We start from the raw sequence: 21,704 nt of genomic DNA on the forward strand, positions 1-21,704 counted from the left end.
GAACATTGGTATATAAGGTGACTACACTATGGAACCTATATGCTAAGTACAAGGTATTGTGTGTTAGTTTGGTTCAGCCAGCAGAATTCTTTAAAAAAATTGGGTAAGTTAATCTAATCAGTTTCTGAATATCACATTTGCTTACTTTTCCATAGTTGTTTCAAAAATGATTAGGGATGTCTTCTTAACATGTTTTGAATGAAATTTTTATGCTAACTTATGACATGTGAAAGTGAGTAAATTAATAAAAAGCATGATGATACACAAATTAATGGATGTAGTGCCTCTAGTTAAATGGAAGATCTTGCATTGGGAATGTCCAGCCATCACTGTCGAAGAGGAATTTATCCTCTAATCCAAAAACTTCAGAGAGGATGATTCTCCATCATCTATTTGAGGCAGGCAGATTTGCATGCAACAGAAACTGCCCATGGCAGAAGTTTGAGCCCCTTGTCTGTTGCTCTGTCATTAGGGGGAGATAGGAGCCACTCTTCTCTTGTTATACAGGAAGTAGATACAGTATGTGCTGGAGTTCACGGTCTACCTCCCAGTTCCTTAGTTCCTGCAACTATCCTGCAAGAGTTTCATTTCTAGTGCCCTTCTTAGACCTTGCTGTCCACTTGGCATTTGACTGATTGAATCCCAGATGACCTTTTATGCAGGAGTTGCATTAGATCCAAGTTGAGTACAGCAAAGCACAACTTCTCCTATTTAACTATTATGCCATTTTGCATTCTTCTTTTGAAAAACAAAGGAAAAGCCGTAACAAACACCAATATTTCCTGCAGTTACATTGAGTAGGTGGAGAGACTTTCTTAATAAACCCCCCAAAAGACAGCACATCACTTTTGTATCTCAACCAGCATATAAAATGCAGATTGTCAACTTTATGCCTTTTTATTTTGATCCTATACTATTTTTCTTTTATATATAACCATGTAGATTTGATTTTATACTGTAGATAACTCATTTGCTTTCCAATGTCCGATCTGAAGGGTCCCTTGAGCTCCATATGGATGGAGGAGATCAGGACTTAAGTTTTGGAAATCTTGACCATTTATTTCAGGAAGAAGTACTAGATTGAGTTCACCTGTATGAAATGGACATTGTATCAAACTGGAGATGATACACCTATTTGTGCAGTGACAGATAAACCCTGATGTATGGGACATTGGTGATACTTCTAATCCAAAAAAGAATTCCCTTTCTGTGACAGCAGAATTTCTCTGTGCCACTCCACAAATGGTTCAGGAGAGCATGAGAATAACGCTCCAAAGGCCACATCCCTGAAGTAACACCTAGCATTTCATATGGCCAGCAGAGAGTCATAGCCACCCCCAGGTGGTACAATTACTGCAACTCTTATCTATCTTAAAATTCTAGCTTTAGCTGAAATACTGGAGTCTCGCCATCTCTGTTGCTCAGATGTAGGAGTAACTTGCTCACCAGAATAGCTTCAGGGAGACTTTAGGATACCATTGTGCCCTGGAGTTACACTGAATAAGTGGAGAGGCTTTCTTAATTATTAACAGTGGATGCCTGCTTAAAGGGATATATATATCTCTCATATATGATATGTAAAACACATGTTTTATATTAGAATGGTGACATTTCACTCTTACAGTGACTTTGGGTCTTCTCCCAGACACTGGAGTATAATTCCACAGTATATAAATATAATATATTTGTAATATATTATATATTAATATTAAAATGTATAATTATATATTTACATATAAATATAATATATAAATATATAAATATGTTATATGTATATATAATATAAGATATATAAGCATATATTTACATAATTATAATTTATATATAAATTGTATAATTAAAATGTATATATAAAGTATATAAATATATGTAATTATATAAAATATATAAATTTTATATAATTATATATAATTATGCATAATCTTATGTATAATTTTAAAATTTATAATTATACATGTAAGCATATAATATAAATATAATATATCATAAATATATAATCATATTAAATATAGAAATATAATTATATAATATTTACATGTATACTTATAAAATTATAACATTATATATAAATTTATTATATACTATACATATAAAATATATAATTTTATATACATTTCTATAAAATGTATATAAACATATATAATATAAAACATATATACATATATAATGTGTTATGTATATAACATAAAACATATCTATATTATATTTAATGAGCCTAATGCTTCCAAAAGTATAACCTTCATATATATATATTATATATATAGTGACTTCATAGTACTTTGCTCCAGTATTCTGTCTGAGTGTACCTACCTTGTAGAAGAAAAGGCAAAGCGAAATGAACTAAAATGACAAGGCTTTGGTGATGCAAGCTGAGGTTCTAACTCCATTGTAAAGTTAAGGAACAGTGAGCACTCCCTGTGGAGCCTGTCCAGGATGAAGTGTTTTGGGTAGAATTCCTCATTCTTTCTTCCACAGCAACCCCCTACTGTTATCCATTATCACCTTTGACTTAGTGGCAGAGGAGCCCAGTGAAAAGCCAGAGACTTGGGTTTCAAAGCAAGTCTGCTTAAGTCAGGACCTAGAAGCAAGAGCTTTAGCACTTAGTCCTGTGCTATGGCACCTCACTCACCTAAGACCTCGAATTCTGCTTTCGTGTTTGAAACCCTTCTCTCTCGGCACTGTGTAGCTCAGTGCCTGACTCTTAATAGTAGCTTAATGCTTGTTTGTGGGCTGAATAAATGGAATGACAGGACTTTCTAGAATTTAGGCTTCCTTGGCAACCCACATCCACACTTGACAGAGGAACGATCCAGATTTTTGCATTTCCAAGGTTGCTTCTTTGGTACTGCCAAAGGTCTGGTTAGGAAACCCTCACTTTGATAAGCTTGTTCTTATTATCTCCAGTTAAATAACACAGTGCTCTTGAAATGGCTTATTTTCTCTATTTGTTTCATTCAGAAAACAAAGGGAGAAAGCTTTGGAGATAGAACATTTCATTTACAAGCTAGAATGCAGCTCACCATCGGCAATTCAAAACTATCATTCTGTATATATCAGTATCATTATATCTTGAGAACCTTACTGAAAAATAATATTTGCAGACCTCTGATTTGTAATAGATTGCTCTGAAAGCAAAAATAATACAGCAGCATTTCTTCTTATGGGAGATTTCTGTTCACAGTGTTTATGAGGGAAACATGTTAGACCTTTGTAGGATCAATGTTACAAAAAATTAAATGTCAAAGGGGCTCTGGGATTTACAAATGAGATTCTGGCGTAAGACCTAAGTAGTATGGGATCCAGACTGTATCTTTTGGGAAAGAATGGACTAAAAGGAAATTAGAAAACTGACCATTTCTCAGGAAGTTGAGCTAAATATTCTACCATGCATACATGCATGGCAGCCTCAGCCACTTTCTCTTGTACTAATGATCCCAGCCCAGTTGAATAGGACACCTTTAATGAAAGTGATCACTCCAGGCAACGAAGAAGAAACTTTGATGAGGACATGTTAAATATCATGGTCATTGGAAATATTGGAATTTGGAGGGAATATCCAGGGAGAAGTATTAAGATGGGGAAGGATGCAGGATATTTCAGTTGAGAGAATCTGCATAATAAATGCAGCTGTAAATTTGTCTGGAGTTAAAAATAGGCAAGAGGAGAAACTGTAAGTAGGATGTAGCTGGCCTTGGCTTTGGGGATAAGAGCTGTCCCTGAAAAACTCTGTGGCACTGCAGCCTTTAGCACACAGCCTGTGTAACGTGGGCACTTCATAAATCCATGTTGGATGAATGCATGAGGAAGTCTAAGAGTCAAAATTGCATTTGAAAGGCATTTAAAAAATTAACAGAAGGAGGCTGAGGCAAGGGGATTGCCTGAGCCCAAGGGTTTGAGACTAACCTAGGCAACAAACTGAGACCCAATCTCTACAAAGGATACAAAAAAAAAAAAAAAAAGCCAGACATGGTGATATCAACTCACGTGTAGTCCCAGCTACTTAGGAGGCTGAGGTGGGAGGATCACTTCAGCCCAAGAGGTAGAGGTTGTGGTGAGCCATGATTGTGACACTGCACTTCAGCCTGGGAGACAGAGTAAGACCGTCTCAAAAACAACAAAAGTAATAGACTATTTTTGAGCAGTTTTATGTTTACAGAAAAACTGAACAGAAAGTACAGAGTTTTCATACACTCTCCCCTGCACACAGTTTCCTTATTATATACATTATGTATTCATGTGGTACATTTGTTACAATTGAGCCAACATTAATAAGTTGTGATTAACTGAAGTCCATAGTTTCCATTAGGGTTCACTCTTCGTGTTGTATGTTCTGTGGGTTTGGACAAAGGTGTAATGGCATGGATCCACAATTACAGGATCATACAGAGTAGTTTCACTGCCCCCAAATTCCTCTGTGCTCCGCCTCTTCATCCCTCCTTTCTCCCAAGCCGACAGTAATGACTGATCTGTTTACGGTCTGTATAGCTTTGCCTTTCCCAGAATGTCCCATAGCTGGGATCTTACAGTATGTAGCCTTTTCAGATTGACTCCTTTCACTAAGAAATATCTTAAGATCCTTCCATGCTTTTCATGGCTTTATAGCTCACTTCATTCTAGCTCTGAATAATGTTTCATTGTCTGGATGTACCGCAGTTTATTTTTCCATTCAACTGCTGAAGGGCAGTTTCGCTGCATCCAAGGTTTTGGCAATTATAAATAGATGTGGTATAAATATTTGTGTGTGGGTTTTTGTGTGCACATGAATTATTACGGGAGACACATTTTTATAGGAAATTTCTTTGCAGCATTTTCTTTGTGCAGATACTTCTGCATATAGAAAGATGAATTTTGTTTCAAAGGAAGGTGTATGGTCATATGCCTTTCACTAAATACTAACTACAATACATGGAAGCAAATTCCTAAGTCCTCTGCTACCTGCCTAATCTGTGTTATTTTACACAGAAGTTGTTGTATGAGCAAAAGGGGACATTTTTCTTTCAAAGTATAAATGGGGGTTATAGCGCCTTATTGCTTCCTTCTATTTCAAGTCATTAAGCTAATTACCATTTTCAAAGTAATTAGGCTTAAATTAGTGTCTCAGCCAAACAACCCCAAGCCCAAGTGCACAGGTGGTTTGCTTAGCTGCACCAGATAACACCATAATAAATGTCTGCCTGATCATGATTTATCACGGGAGACAAATTGCTAAAACGGCCCTCGGGTGTCTTATTTTTTGGTTCTGAGTATGACATTTACATATATGGTGTGGGTTCTGGGAATGTTTATCATTTGAGTTAAAAATTGAGAAACATTGAACATACTCTAGCCCGTGGCACTTGCAATCAAATAGCAAAAATATGCCTTTGCACAAATGACTTGGGTGTTGTTTTTGCATCAGAAATCATCTCTGCCACCTCCATGGGCAGCTCACTCTGCAGTCCTTCTCCTTCCCCTTTTCGGAACCAAGTACGTGTGAGTACAACCTGGAGTGAAGGGTCTGGCCCTGCAGGGTGTGATCTACCTGCTGGATAGGATGTATTCCAAATCCTATATTTAATTATTTCTACCACAGAGGATGCCTGGGGCCATTGTAGAATATCAGTTGTTGTGGACATCCTAGTGCGACTAAGAGCCCACCCAAAATTTGATTCCCATGTCGAGACCAGTGACAGCACGCACACACTAAGAGGATATGAAAAGGCTTGTTACTCATATAATGTGGCTTTCTAAGGACAGCAGGTGATATGGTTTGGCTGTGTCCCCACCCAAATCTCATCTTGAATTGTAGCACCTATAATTCCCATGTGTTGTGGGAGGGACCCGGTGGGAGATAATGGAATCATGGGGGCGATTCCCCCCCCCCGCCCACTGTTCTCATGGTAATAAATAGATTTCACAAGATCTGATGGTTTTATGAGGGGGTTTCCCCTTTCGCTTGGCTGGCTCTCTCTCTTGCCTGCCGCCATGATTGTGAGGACTTCCCAGCCACGTGAAACTGTCAGTCAATTAAACCTCTTTTTCTTTGTAAATTACCCAGTCTTGGGAGTGTCTTTATTTGCAATGTGAGAACAGACTAATACAGCAGGTTACTAAACCAGTACAAAAAATAGCTTGAGAGAGCACAGAAAAGAAACGGATTCTGCTTTTATGGTGATTAGGACTTGGGGCTGGGATAAGGGTCTCTTGCATGCAGACAGGGGCTTGCATAGTTCCAACCTCCCACTGGCGGTGAAGGAGGGAGCACCCAGGGTTTCTTATCAGCCTGAGTGGCATGAGAAGAAGAGGGAGAGATGAGGCTTAAAAACTCTTGGCACTCAAACGTTAAGAAGTGGAGTCAGGCTCTGATATACCAATCAAAGCCTAGCAGTATGCAATGACTTATTAAATTAAATAAGCAGCATATGACTATGTAGAGCCCTGTGGAAACTGTACATTGTATACCTCTAGTTTGTCATCATTGTCTTCTGATTTGAGAGCTGGGTGATAACTTCCTAATCAGAAAGTCCAGGTTTCAGCTCCTTCTTCAAACTTCAACTTTCCTCTATTTTTTTCTTACAGAAAATTATAAGCATATGCAGATATGGAATAGTACAGTTAAACCTCCATATGCCCTTCACTCATATTTAACAGTTATTAACTCCTGGCTAATCTTGTTGAATCTATATCCCAGACTCATTTATTCTTGTCCTGCATTCTTTTGAAGAAGACAGCAGCTATCATCTTCTTCACCACCTCCATTTCATCCTCAGGTATTTCAGGATGTATCTCTACAATATTTTTTTTCTCTCTGGTGTATGTTTTACTCCTCTGTGATTCTCGCTGAGTCTATCTACTCATCTGTTCAGGATTTGAGCATTTTGAGTTTTCAATCAGATTTGATTCTTACTTTCTGGTTCTCCCACTTCCCAACTATCTGAACTTGAACAAGTTGCCCTTTTACAGCATTGTTGATCTACCCCTAAAATGAAGCTAGTGCTATTTACTCATAGGGTTCAGTGTGTTCTAAACAAGATAATATGTAATAAAATTCTCTACGTGTAGACAGTGCTCAACAGATGGTAGCAATTATTGTTACTATTATTGTTGTTGCTATTATTTTTTGAGGGGTTATCTGGGGGTGGTATACAGTGTTAGTTTTGGGGAAAGAAGGTGAGGACAAGAAGAATGTTGATATTTGTGATGAACAGTTTAGACTTGGGGAATAACTCCTGGTTCTTCCTCTATCAGTGAGGAATATTGATATTCATGTGAGGGATAGTTTAGATTTGGATATCTACCGTAAATATTAAAAGAGAATATTCTCATAAAATATCTATATACATATTTGTTCACATAAGAGGAACATCACTGGTTTAGTTTTCCCATCCAATAAGGAAAAATGATAGACTTCTTTATAGCCTTAGGGCCAACACCAGCTGGTGAGAACAACCTTTCAGCTTCTTTCTTCTGGCACCTGCCTCCAAGTGGCTCCCCATCAATGGACCTGGTACTTATAGAATACTTTCTCAGGTCTCCCTGCAGAATCACTTCATGATACCCAGAGGTTCAAATGGTCCTTCTAAATGGCACTCAAGTCAATGAATCTTGGTGTCTATTCTAAGAACACAGCCACAGCCAGTCTTGATTGCATCACGTCTCATGTTGGGATAAAATCCAATTTGTAAGAACATTTACTTCCACCTTGAGAAATTAGCTGCCCATTGAGTAGGGCAACCATCTCCCTTTGCTTTGTGAATATGCGTTTTTACATGGAGTCTTTTTCCCCTCCAGGGCAGATCTTGAACCTTCTAGATGAGCTGAGATTGGCTAATGATACCCTCATCTACTTCACATCGGACCAGGGAGCACATGTAGAAGAAGTGTCTTCCAAAGGAGAAATTCATGGCGGAAGTAATGGGATCTATAAAGGTGAGAAATGCTGGGATGGACAAGCTCTAGCCTCTTAGCTCATCTGCTGGTCACTTTTATTATTATATTTGCTCATAGTCCTTCTCCCATGGAAGCTGGGATCTGGGCTGCCTCATTCACCACTGTGTCCTAGTGCCTTGAATAACCATGGAGTAGGCATTCAGTAAGAACTTACTAAATGAATAGGGATATGGTTTGGCTGTGTCCCCATCAAAATCTCATCTTCAACTGTAGCTCCCATAATCCCCACATGTCTTGGGAGGCACCCAGTTGGAGGTAATTGAATCATGGGGGCGGGTCTTTCCTGTGCTGTTCTCGTGATAGTGAGTAAGTCTCATGAGAACTGATGGTTTTATAAAGGGCAGTTCCCCTTCACATGCTCTCTTGTCTGATGCCATGTAAGACGTGCCTTTGCTTCTCCCTCACCTCCCACCATGATTGTGAGGCCCCATAGCCATGTGGAACTGTGAGTCCGTTAAAACTTTTTCTGTATAAATTACCTAGTCTCAGGTATTTCTTCATAGAAGTATGAAAATTGACTAATGCAAATAGTGAACACTTCTCAGATTTCTCTTCCTTCTGTTTCCTTCTCTCCCTATTTCTTCCCTTTCTCCTAAAATATCATCCCTTACATGGGACCAGAATAACTTCCTTAAGATTTTCTTTTAGTTGAGTTTAGAGTTTGCCTTTTCCTCATACTACAAGATTTCCTGTGTTCTCAGAACAGAACAGTTAAACTCCAATGTCTGGCTTCATTTCCATCCCTCTCCTAAGTCAAGGTCACCCTGAAGGAGGCTCTTCCTCCCTCCCTTTTTCTCTGCCTACAGGCAAGTAATAAATGTCAATGGAATGGATAAATTAACTCTATAGATGGCTTCTGCAGAAGTGTGGAGGTGGGGGATCATATTTTCCAGAGTGTTCAAGAATATAGACTTTTTTTTCATGTGCAGAGAAATGCTTTTAAAATTCCCTGATGGCTGCATGGAAGGCACTGCTCTTCGGGCATTTTTTCCTTACGCTAAGGCCAAATTCCAAACACGCGGCCTGAGTCCATGTCACTTATGAGTTGCTTCTTACAGTCACTGATTTTGACATCTCTTTCCCTCATTCAATAATGCAGCTTTCAGAGAGCAATTGATACTTTTATTGTGAGAAAAAAATAGTAGTGACTGACTCTGGTAGCTTATTACAAGGTAGTTATGTTCAAATGATGTTGGCAAACATCGTCATTGGCTTCCCAAGAGTAGGCAAAGCTGCCCCTTCATGCTAGTGTCAGTATTTAGTCCTCCAGCAGATATCCACAGCCTTTTCACCTTTGAAAGAAGATCACATTAGTCTTGTTTATATATTCATGCATTTGGTTGAATTTGACTGACATGCATTTATATATTGATTCTATAGAACATGCCAGGCACAGGGCTAGCTGATAGGGTATAAAGGCAAGAAATAAACGGCCTCCGACTGCTACTAATTTACATTCTACTAGAAGCTAGTAGCTTAAATTCTACTAAAAGACATAATGCCTCTAAATTCTACTAGAATTCTACTGGTTTTTAAGATAGAGATATAAGAGACCGCTTCAGTGTAATATACTGGTAAGGGAACTGTTAAAGTATGGTAAAGGCAGTTAGCCCAACTTGGGAATTGAGAGAACCTTCCAGGAGGAACTGACATTTTGCAGGTTGACGTTTTGCATTGTTGGCTAGGAGAGGACAGGTGGGAAGTATACAGTGGGCAGGTGTGAAATACTTATGGGGAATGAAAACGCAGCTCAGTATTTCTAGGGATGAAAGTGTAGCAGGGTGCAGTGGCTCATACCTGTAATTTCATCACTTTGGGAGGCCAAAGCAGGAGGATCGCTTGAGCCCAGGAGTTCGAGACCAGTCTGGGTAACATAATTAGACCCCATCTCTAAAAAAAAAAAAAAAAATTTAAAATTAATCAGATGTGATGGCATGTGCTTGTAGTCCAGCTACTCCAGAGGCTGAGATGGGAGGATCAGTGGAACCTGGGAGGTGGAGGCTGCGGTGAGACTTGATTGCACCACCGCACTCCAGCCTGACTGACAAAGTGAGATCCTGTCTCAAAAAAAAGTGTGAGCAAGGTCTGACAGTGTCAGGTCATGGAGACTTGGTATCATGTCCGGGCATTGAGCTCTGCCTTGTGGGTTATCTGAGCTGGGAGCAGGGACCAGACAGATGGGTTAACATTAGCAAACACCCTGAAAATGGAAGGGCCATTTGGAATGATTGGGACTGTCCACTTCAACAGAGAATGCAACTGCTGGATCACCACCGTCTCAGGCATTGCCATAAGCAGAGTGATTTCATTGCATTGGCTTCAGTTGACAAAATGTATGACCTTAATACTACACAGTTAAATGTGGCAGAGCTTGCACATGTTGTTGAAAAAGTCACATGGACAGGCAGGAGATTGTGATCCCGTAATGGGAGGCTTGAATTTCTCACTTTTGAGATGGGCATGATTGAAGCTGTGTGGTTAAGCATGCTCTGCAGGAGAGAAAGGTTGGGATTCTGGGACAGCAAAGAGGTGGGAAAGTGAGAAGGATGTGGCCATGGTAAACTGGGCCCTGTGAGGGCAGGGAGTGGGCATAGCTCATGCTTATGGGCTCATTTTCTTTGATGACATTCAGGGAGAGTTTCTCTTTTGATAGTCAAAGGTCAAGCCGTTTAGTATATGACTCTGGTGGAGAAAATTTTAGGAATGCAATGTATTAGGGAAATGAAGCATGTAGCAAAATAGAGACCAGAAAAGGTTAGAAATAGGAATTTGTAATCACATTCACCTGTAGGCTTCTGTTTTTTTCCCACAGCAATACTCTTCATTAATTCATTATTTCATTTGTTACACAAAATATATTGAGTACCATCTATTTGGAAGGGATTACACTATTCAGTTGATTTAACAATGCATTGGACAGTTTGTTCTCAAATACTGTTGATCCTGTTGGAATGAGACATGCATAGAATTGGTTGTCATATGTCCCATAAACTTGAACTTGAAAAATACTGTGGAAATTGAAAGTAGGAAAATAATATCTGATCATAGAAGGCTTAATGAAATCGGAGAGGCTTGTTATCTAGGCTTTTAAGGAGCTTTGTAAATGATTTGGGTGTGGGGGCTGTATTAGTCAGGGTTCTCTAGAAGGACAGGACTAATAGGATAGATGTCTGTATGAAAGGGAGTTTGTTAGGAGAATTGACTCACACAATCACAAGGTGAAGACCCACAATGGGCTGTCTGCAAGCTGAGGAGCCAGGAAGCCAGTCTGAGTTCCAAAACCTCAAAAGTAGGGAAGCTGATAATAGTGCAGCCTTCAGTCTGTGGTCGAAAGTCTAAGAGCCCCTGGCAAATCACTGGTGTAAGCCCAGGAATCCAAAAGCTGAAGAACTTGGAGTCTGATGTTCGAGGACAGGAAGCATCCAGCAAGGGAGAAAGATGAAGCTAGAAGACTTAGCCAGTCTAGTACTTCCACGTTCTTCTGCCTGCTTTATTCTAGCCACGTGGGCAGCTGATGAGATGGTACCCACCCAGATCGAGGGTGGGTCTGCCTCTCCCAGCCCGCACTGACTCAAATGTTAATCTCTTTTGGCAACACCTTCACAGACACAGCCAGGAACAATACTTTACATCCTTCAATCCAATCAAGTTGGCACTTAATATTAACCATCCCAGGGTCAAATCCTAGCAGAGCAACCATCAAGAGGGAGCAGCAGAACTTTCCAGAGAGCAGAGGATGAGCTGTTGACCAGGACATTTTCGTGGGACTCAGCTCAACCAAGGTGTGATGTTGGAAAGGTGAACCCCAGTCAGGACATGCTTAGCTTCACATTCCAGAGTAAGATATATTTTTTAGTTTTTCATTCTTGCGGACAATATTAAGTAGGAGTTCAATTAAGTGACAAGAAAAATGTTAGTAGACGTTGCTGTGACACTTCCCCCCGATACTGATGGATTTAATATTATGGAGTAAGGTCCAAGTTGGTGTGCTCACCCTACCCCCAAAAAATCAAAATTTAGTAAATTAGAACAGGACTGGCCTAGCTGTAGCATGTGGGCCTAATGCAAACCAGCCCTTGATTTTCTAAATAAAGTTTTATTGAAACCCAGCCATGCTCATTTGTGAATGTCTTATTCCTGGCTGCTGCTTAATTACAACAACAGAGTTGGCTCTTTAGAGAAAAAGTTTGCCAACCCTTGACTCAGATTCCTTAGTAGTTGGATGTATTGCTTGAGGAGTCATTCTTAATCATTTGAGCTGTGTCAATTAATTTTAAGGATATTCTTCAATTCTTGACCTGTTGTTTAACAACTGATATCACCAGGTTCCTTATTTTTGCCCTCGTAATAGGTGGGTAATACACTGGTGGAACCTGAAAAATATTGTTATATTTCCCATCTGCAATTCATGGGTTTTAGTCTTTGGCATGAATAAATCAAGGAGAGTGTAAAATGTAGCATCTTGTGTGAGAAAACATTTCGCGTGAATTATCATCACACACTTCAACGGGGTTTGCCTCAATTCAGAGAATTAGTGTTATTTCGGATGGGAAGATTTGAGGAGAAAAATGAAAAACAGAATATTTCATAAAACTCTGCCCAGATCAAGCATAAGAATGACTAGCATATGCTCTTGCCATTAAAAGTGATTTGACCTGCTGTGTGGGAGCATTCAGAAGGACAAAAATAGAAGCCTGGTTTGCAAACAGCTGTTTCTAACAAGAGTCTTGGAGTAAATTGTAGAAGAATCCTTGCTACGCTTGCCTAGAGAGATTGAGTAACTCAGCCATCATCCTTCTGTGATGAGAACATCATCACAACATGCCATCAGGATGTTAAAAGTGTGAGTTGGACAATTACTCTACTAAATTTTAAACTTAGACCATGGCTTTTTCTCTGCTTATAAATTTTCAGAAAAAATAATTCATACTCCTTCACCTGTTTTTTTTTTTTTCTTTCCCCCATATCCCATTCTCCAACTTTCCTAAGTTAATTTCTGCTTCAAAACCCAAGTCAAAACCTATTGGTACAGGGCAGGTTTGCCCAGGTAAAAGACATTTCTTTTGATTTTTGTTGGTACTTAATCAAAGTTATCTGTGGGCATATCTTTGTTTGTTTGTTTGTTTGTGGCAGGGTTTCACTTTGTCACCCAAGCTAGAGTGCAGTGGCATGATCACAGCTCACTACGGCCTCAACCTCCTAGGCTTACTCAATCTTCCTGCCTCATCTTCCCATGTAGCTGGGACTAGAGGCATGCACCACCATACCTGACTATTTTATTTCTTATTTTTTGTAGAGACTGGGTCTCACTATGTTGCCCAGACTGGTCTCAAACCCCGACCTCAAGTGATCCTCCTACCTTAGTCTCCCAAAGTGTTGGAATTACAGGTGTGAGCCACTGTGCCTGGCCTGTGGATATATCTAAGTTGTCTTTTGAGACTTTTAATTTCTGTAGGGCAAGGTCCCTGTTCACTGTGTTCTCTCTGGGATTCTGTTGGCATACAATCACAGTTCTCAGTGAGTATTATCTGAGCTATCTTTTGAGGCTGTGAGTTTCTGTAGGGCATAATCTCCATGGTATACCTTTGTGTCCCATTTAGGGATGTGAAAATCAGTAAAGCCTAGCATTTGGCAGGACAGGTTCTAGAACTATACCTAATACCATCAATTACTGGCTGTGTAACCTTTGCCAAAGTTTTCTTGGCTGTGAAATGGGTTACTTGCCTTGCAGAGTGATGGTGAGAATCAAGAGTTAATATTTAAGTCATGAGTTTGAATGGTTTGGGGTACATGTGAAACTCCATCATTAGTCCTGATCATAGCAAGTCAGTGCTTATTAAATGTCTGCTGAATGAATGAAGCATCCCGTGTCCACCCTCTGAGTTCCTCTGAACTCTGCTCAATGATAATGTGAGTGGTGCCTGGGAGAGCAGATTTTGGTGCTTTTTCAGCCTGACAGACACATTTGGCGCATCTCATTTTCAACGCAATATCGCAGGAGGAAGGAGACTGAAAGCTACACCATCTGACAAACAAGGGCACTTGCTCATCAACACATGCCTGCAAATGTGTGATCATGCTTCCTCCAACATGTTTTTCCATAGGCAGTGTGTGCTCGGATGTGTTCATCATCTGTTAAAAAAATTTTAAAACATTTTTTTGCCATGACTGTTGTAAAATCTCTCCCTTTATAGCTTTAGAAAATTGCACAAGATTATGTTTATGGATACATTTCTTTAGGACCTGAATATAGACTCAGAACTATTAATACAAGATGGGAATCTTGTGATGTTCCACATAGTGGGTTCAGAGCTTCCAACAGAGCATTTCACAAGTGTGACAATTTTGTTAACACTAGCTGCAGACGAAACCATGCCTGGTGCTACCATTCAGGTGGTCAGTAGGTGGCTAGATCTAGGGGCTACAGGCACATAGTCCCATGCCTGCAATAGAGGTGCTCTGTGCATCTTACCTGAGCAGAGGTAAGCCGCTTCTTTGCACCCAGACAGAAGTGTTGCCACCAGGTGGCCATTTGTGGCTCGGAGCTCCTTTGGGGATCTGGAATCTCTGGCAGGCTGTGATATTTCCAGGGCCTCTGCAGGAGATGTGTTTTATTTTGTTTTGCTTTCAGCGTGGTTATACATCAAGCCATGTTCTTATAGGATGTCTCTTCCATCACCCGGAGTTCTGGGATATTAGCACATTCCTCAGAGGGGAATAGATCACTGGCGCTTGGGTTGTAAAATACACAGACCGTGGATGTGCCTGTGGATTTTTGTGAAACTATGTGCTTGGTTTCTGTTTTTTAAGACATGTTGTCTCTCTGTCACCCAGGCTGGAGTGCAGGGGCACAGTCATAGCTCACTGCAGCTTCAAACTCCCAGGTTCAAGCAGCCCCCCCCGAGTAGCTGGGACTACAGGTGTGTGCCGCCGTACCTGGCTAATTTTTTAAATTAATTTTTTGTTTTGTTTTGTTTTGTAGAGATGGCATCTCACCACGGTGCCGAGACTGGTCTTGAACTCCTGGTCTCAAGCAACCCACCTGCCTAGGCCTCTCAAAGTGCTGGAATTACAGGCATGAGCCCCTGCACCCAGCCACTATCTGCTGTTTAAGGGCCATGTTTTTCAGCCACTCTCTCACATGGCTCTACAGCCAGATGCATCCCTTGGCTTCCCCTGGTGAGCCCTAGTAAACCATCCTTGGACATTGCCTTTCACCTTAAAGATGATGCACAGATCAACTCCTGGGAGGGTACGAAATTCACTCGGTGCCTCAATCCTTAATTCTACTGTTCAGATGTATCTTTCTGAGTTTCGACATAGGCTGTAGAAACTAAATGTGGTTTACAAATATGGTGTGATCCTCTTCTCTCAGGACATAGAAAACTTGGCACCAGTGCTCTTGCTGCAAAGATAAAGTGATATCGGACAACTGTTTAAATTCACAGGCTTGGCCGGGCGCGGTGGCTGAAGCCTGTAATCCCAGCACTTTGGGAGGCCGAGACGGGTGGATCACGAGGCCAGGAGATCGAGACCATCCTGGCTAACATGGTGAAACCCTGTCTCTACTAAGAAATACAAAAAAAAAAAAACTAGCCAGACGAGGTGGTGGGCGCCTGTAGTCCCAGCTACTCAGAAGGCTGAGGCCGGAGAATGGCGTGAACCCGGGAGGCGGAGCTTGCAGTGAGCTGAGATCCGGCCACTGCACTCCAGCCTGGGTGACAGAGCGAGACTCCGTCTCAAAAAAAAAAAAAAAAAAAAAAAAAAAAAAAAATTCACAGGCTTTGGAGTCAGACAAACCTGGATTTGTATCTGTAACTCTACTGCTTACTAAATAAGTGACCGTCAGCACATAACTGAAGTTCTCTCAGCCTCAGATTGTACAACTATGTTATATATTTCATATATATTATAATGAAAATGTTATGAATGAGTTTAGATTGATGGAGAATTACAAAGGTAGTACAGAGGTCTATTTTTCACCCAGCTATCTGCAATCTTACCATCCTACACAACTATGGTGTCTTTGTCAAAATTAACCTTCCCATGTTACCAGCTTTCCCATTAATGCCCTTTCTCTGTTTCGGAATCCAATACACAATGCCACGTTGCATCTAGAAGATTAACTTTGAGAGGGTGCTTTTTCCTGATTTTAATAGTTTGGTTTTTGTTCCCATTTATTTATGCTGTTTTATTTAAAACAAGGGGGCAATATTTGTATATCTAAACCATTCATGAAACCAGCCCTTTTTTGTTCTATAACAATCACTTATTTTGTTGTTGTTAGATTTAAAGTGAAGATGGTGTGAGTTTGATCAAGTAGCAGGATAAGCAGGTGAAAATTTTATGAGTTTGATGGAACAAAAGGAAAACTAGACTGTAATTCACACATTGAGATTCCTCCCAAAGCTCTGCTTTCAACTGCTTGAATGAACTACGGCAAAGTAGTTAAACTTCCCATTTGTTGGCTGTGATCTCTGTGAAGCAGGAATCACAGTATCTGTCAGAGAATTACCTTCAAGTGATGTTGAAAAGATAAAATAAGGGGAAGAGTTTTAACTTTCTTAGGAGGCCATCACAGAAACTACAAAGTATGATGTGAACTTCCATAGGAATCTCCCCTAAGTGACTGGGCATGTAGAATGTCTGAATGTCTGCAAAGGTCAGAGCCTGCTGAGGAGAGGAATTCAGTCTACAGTCTTCAGCTGTAAGAAATGAGCTTTTAACTATTCACAATAGCAAAGACATGGAGTCAACTGAAATACCCATCAACAGTGGACTGGATAAAGAAAATGTGGTACATACACACCATGGAATACTATGCAGCCACAAAAAAGAATGAGATCCTGTCCTTTGCAGCAACATAGATGGAGCTGAAGGCCATTATCCTAAAAGAATTAATGCAGGGACCAAAAACCAAATTCTGCATGTTCTCACTTACAAGTGGGAGCTAAACATTGAGTACACATGGACACACAGAAGGGAACAACAGACACTGGGGCCTACTTGAGAGTGGAGGGTGGGAGGAGGGAGAGGACTGAAAAACTACATATCAGGCACCATACTGGTTACCTGGGTAATGAAATAATCTGCACACCAAACTCCCAAGACATGCAGATTACCTATATGACAAACCTGCATATGTACCCCTGAACCTAAAATAAATAAGAATAAGTACATAAACAAATACATAGATAAATAATGTGACATCTGAAAAACACACAAAACACACTAGCGCAGATAGCGCAGAATGCAATAAAAGGAGGCATTCCTGTAAAGGTTAAAAAAAAAAAAAAAGAGAGATGAGCTTTTAACAATGGAGATTTGCTTCAGGACCCCTGAAACCTCTGTCTCTAGTAATTTGCTTCCTAAGTGGCGTTTATTTCCAGTGTGACTCACACATGATATTCCTGAGAGGAATGAGCATTTTTTCATTGGCTTCATTCTCACTTAACTGTCTATTTAATGCTTCACACCAATTGTTTAAAACAGCCTCTTTTTTGAGTAGCTGAACTTCAACTCCACTCCCTTTGTCCCCAGTCTAACTTCCTGATGGCTACTTCAGTACCACTTAGCTCTGTGCTGTCTTTGTCATAAAGGGTGAGGAAGCAGTGTTTATTCCCCCAGCCATGGGTCACCTGCCCAGCTGGAGTGACTTCAGGCCTGTCCTGTCTAAGCCCTATACTGGAGCGCTTGGTCTCCATCCCTCAACGGGAGGTGTTGGTCATATAGGGGCCACAGGAAAACTGTCCCTTTGCCCTCTGAAGGTTTGCGAAAAATCTGCTGACAAAGGCAACTGAGAAAAGGCACACAAATTTATTAACACGCATGGAGCCTTACAAAATAGATCTCAAAGAAATGGCTAGAGGGTTGATGCTTTTATACCATCTTGAGGTTACAGAAAGAATGGGGCCTTGCCTCGTGGCCACACAGGTTAAGAGAGGGGAGAAGAGGACGCCTGGCTAGCAGAGGTGGTCTTGTTATGCAGATGAAACCTCCTGTGTAGCAGTCCCCAGAGAGAAGAGATGGTGAATGTTTCTTGCAGAACTTTAAAGGTGTGAGTCTCTCAGTTCATCTTTCCTAGATCAGACAAGGGAGGCCTTCAGAGAAAGCCTGGCTGCCTCAATGCAGATTTTCTCTCTCTCTTCTTTTTTTTTTTTTTCTGAGACAGATTCTCACTCTGTCATCCAGGCTGGAGTGCAGTGGCAAGATCTTGGCTCACTGCAACCTCCACCTCCCGGGTTCAAGCAATTCTCATGCCTCATCCTCCCAAGTAGCTGGGATTACAGGTGCCTGCCACCACGCCTGGCTAACTTTTGTATTTTTAGTAGAGACATGCTTTTACCATGTTGGCCAGGCTGGTCTTGAACTCCTGACCTCAGGTGATCCACCCGTCTCAGCCTCCTAAAGTGCTGGGATTACAGGTGTGAGCCACCACGCCCAACCAGATTTTCTCTACAGATTCAAATCTCCCCCACAAAAGACAGTTTTGCAGGGCTGCTTCTGTTTGCAGACCCTCTGAACATCCACCTCAAAATATGTTAAAGAAGAGTATTTTGGGGTGAAATGTTTTGGTTCCTTCAATGACCATCTTCTGAGATTATCTGCTGACATTCTGATCCACTGTGAACTCAGTCTTTCAGCCTCTGCCAGTACCCTTTCAATGCTGTATTTAATTATATTCTAATTGCCTCATAGGCACAAAGCCTGTTTCCTCAACTCTCCTGGTAAGAGCCATCCTGGTAATAAAATAATAACAATGATGATAATAGCCATTTTTTGTGCCCTTCCTCTCTTGCAGGCACTGAGCTTGGCAGTTGGGATAATCATTCCATATAATACTCGCATGGAAACGTTGTGGGAATGTGAGACCCAGATAGCTGAAGCTGTTTTCTCAAATGCAAAGGGCTGGTGTATCTGTTTCCTATGTCTGCTGTAATCATTTACCACAAATTTAGTGGTTCAAAACAACATGATTTTTTTTTTTAATTTTAGATTCAGCGGGTACGTGTGCAGGTGTGTTACATGGGTATATGGCATTATGCTGAGGTTTGGGGTTCTAATGCTCCTGTCATCCAAGTAGTGAACATAGTACCTGATAGTTTTGCACTCCTTGGCCTCCTCCTGCTCTCCTGCCAGTAGATCCCAGTGTCTATTGTTGCCATCTTTATGTTTATGAGTACTGAATGTTTAGCTCCCACTTATAAGGAAGAACATGCAGTGTTTGATTTTCTGTTCCTGCATTAATTCACTTAGGATGATGGCCTCTAGCTATACCATGTTGCTACAAAGGACAATATTTTGTTCTTTTTTATGGCTGTGTAGTATTCCATGATATATATGTGCCACATTTTCTTTATCCAATCCCTGTTGATGGGCACCTGGATTAATTCCACGTCTGCTCTTGTGAATAGTGCAGCACTGAACATACAGGTACAGGTGTCTTTTTGGTAGAATGATTTATTTTCCTTTGAGAATAACCATGAATTAAATGGGTCCTCAGGGTGTTGGCAGGGCTGTTTCTTGCTGAAGGCTCTAGGGGAGAATCTTATTCCTTGCCTTATCCAACTCCTAGCGCCTGCCTGCATTCCTGGGTTTGGGGTACCCTTCTCTGCCTTCAAAGTCAACAGCGTAGCATCTACCAGCCTCTCTCCGTGATTATACCCCTCCACTTCTCTGACTCCCTCTTTCCCTTGAAAGGACCCTGTCTACAAAAAGAGTCAGACTCTGTAAAACGTTTGAAGAGATTTATTCTGAGCCAAGTAGACACAGGCCCAGGAGATCCTGCGAACATGTACCCAAGCTGCTCTGGCTACAGCCTGATTTATACATTTTAGGGAAACATAAGGCATCCGTCAATACATGTAAGATGTACATTGTTCAGTCTGGAGTCAGAGTCGGGGGGTGGGGGGTGAGGAGGCTTCAGGTCATAGGTGGACTCAAAGAATTTCTGATTGGCAGTTGGTTGAAAGAGTTGATTTAAAGACCTGCAGTCGATAGAAGGGAGTGTCTGGGTTAAAATAAGGGGGTTGTGGAGGCCAAGGTTCTTATGATGCAGATGAAGCCTCCAGGGAGCAGGCTTTAGAGAGAATACATTGTACATGTTTCTTATCAGACTTTAAAAGATACCAGACTCTTGGTCAGTTCAGTTCTCTCCCAGATCAGGGAAAAGACCCCGGAAGAGAAGGGGATTGTCTTGTAGGTTTTCCTCACAAGAGACAGCTGTGTGGGGTTATTTTGAAATGTCAAAGAAATATATTTTGGGGTAAACTACTTCAATTTCTATCAGGGCCTGCTGTCTGTGGTGTTGGTATCTTATTGCTACAAAGAGTCTGTTTTGTCCGTCTTAAGGTCTCTGTTTTAATGTTAATGCTGGTCAGTTGTACCTGAATTCCAAAGGAAGGAGGGCAAAATGAGGCATGTTCAATCCCCTCTTTCCATCATGGCCTGAACTAGTGTTTCAGGTTAAACCTTTGGAATGCCCTTTGCTGAGAGGAGGGGTCCATTCTGTTAGTCGAGGTGCTTAGGATTTTATTTTTTGTTTACAACCCTATGATTACATTGGATCCACTCAGACAATGCAGGGTAATCTCCTCATCTCAAAATCCTTAGTCACATGTTTAGAGTCCCTTTTGCCATATAAGGCAAAATACCCATTTCCCCAGGCTCCAGGCTCCAGGAATTTTGATGCGGACACTTGGGGGCACCATTATTTTGCCTACCACAGCTGGTGTCAAGTAGAAATGGAACTTGAATTCCCTGACTCCAGAGTCATTGATTTGAATCTTTGGTGACTCAAATCTTTGTTGCGTTGAGTCCCTCTGATTACAAAGTTTTTGTTCAAGATGCCATACAGTGCTGACCATGTCACGCATGGTGGTGACTGTGTCATATATATTCCTTTTTTCAATACAACATATACTATATTGCTCATGGAATACTCATGGATGGAATCTATGTAATTAGAGCAGTTGGTTATTCTACACTGAGCACAAAAGAGTCCATTGAAGTGAGCATTGAAAGCGTTGAAATCTCCCTGTTGCCTCTTACCTCTTTTTTGATCTTTTAGGAGGAAAAGCAAACAACTGGGAAGGAGGTATCCGGGTTCCAGGCATCCTTCGTTGGCCCAGGGTGATACAGGCTGGCCAGAAGATTGATGAGCCCACTAGCAACATGGACATATTTCCTACAGTAGCCAAGCTGGCTGGAGCACCCTTGCCTGAGGACAGGTACTCTGATGCCAGGGTGGTTGGTATTGTCGAGCTCTGATTTCACAGCCCAATATGCTCCGGTTTGCCTGCATAATGGTGTGGGGACCAAGGCCTTTGGCCCCCTGGAGTTTTCCTGAAAATCACGGGTTTGAGGCAGGTCAATTAGTAGGATAAAAGGAATATAAATTTACTTAACGTGTACACAGGAGGCTTCCAAAGGAAGACCTAAATTGGGGAAATTGTTCATTTTTATGCTGTCGTTCAACAAAGTACGGGCAGTGTGTAGAAGTAGAATTGGAGGGAAAAGTCTGACCTCATGCTAACGGACTGAGTGGGGAAACCCAGCCAGGCCTGTCTATCTAGATGCGTCTTGGCCTCTCTGAGCAGTGTTCCTTCCTTCTGGGCATGGGACAGGGCCCTCTCCGGAGCAGGGGTCTTATGACCTACAGTCAAACAAGGTAGGTCAGAGGATTTATTTATGGGCAGTTTTTCCACGGAAAGGCAGGGGGAAAGTTGGATTCATACTTTTAGTTTTGATGATGGTTTTGGGGATCGCGGTTTTGG

The 21,704-nt window shown here is 41.1% G+C and overlaps 1 protein-coding gene across 7 annotated transcripts in view; it reads left to right on the plus strand.

Moving 5' to 3' along the window:
• Window positions 1-21,704, plus strand: part of STS (steroid sulfatase) — a 285,243-nt gene that overhangs the window by 145,606 nt on the left and 117,933 nt on the right. For all 7 annotated transcript variants that reach the window (XM_065538097.1, XM_074029461.1, XM_074029460.1 and 4 more), the window contains 2 exons: window positions 7,771-7,908; window positions 20,999-21,158. In XM_065538097.1, coding sequence (XP_065394169.1) covers window positions 7,771-7,908; window positions 20,999-21,158 — 298 coding nt within the window. The remainder of the gene's footprint in view (window positions 1-7,770; window positions 7,909-20,998; window positions 21,159-21,704) is intronic.

The sequence above is a fragment of the Macaca fascicularis genome, chromosome X, assembly GCF_037993035.2.
Source record: "Macaca fascicularis isolate 582-1 chromosome X, T2T-MFA8v1.1".
NCBI classification, from domain to species: domain Eukaryota; kingdom Metazoa; phylum Chordata; class Mammalia; order Primates; family Cercopithecidae; genus Macaca; species Macaca fascicularis.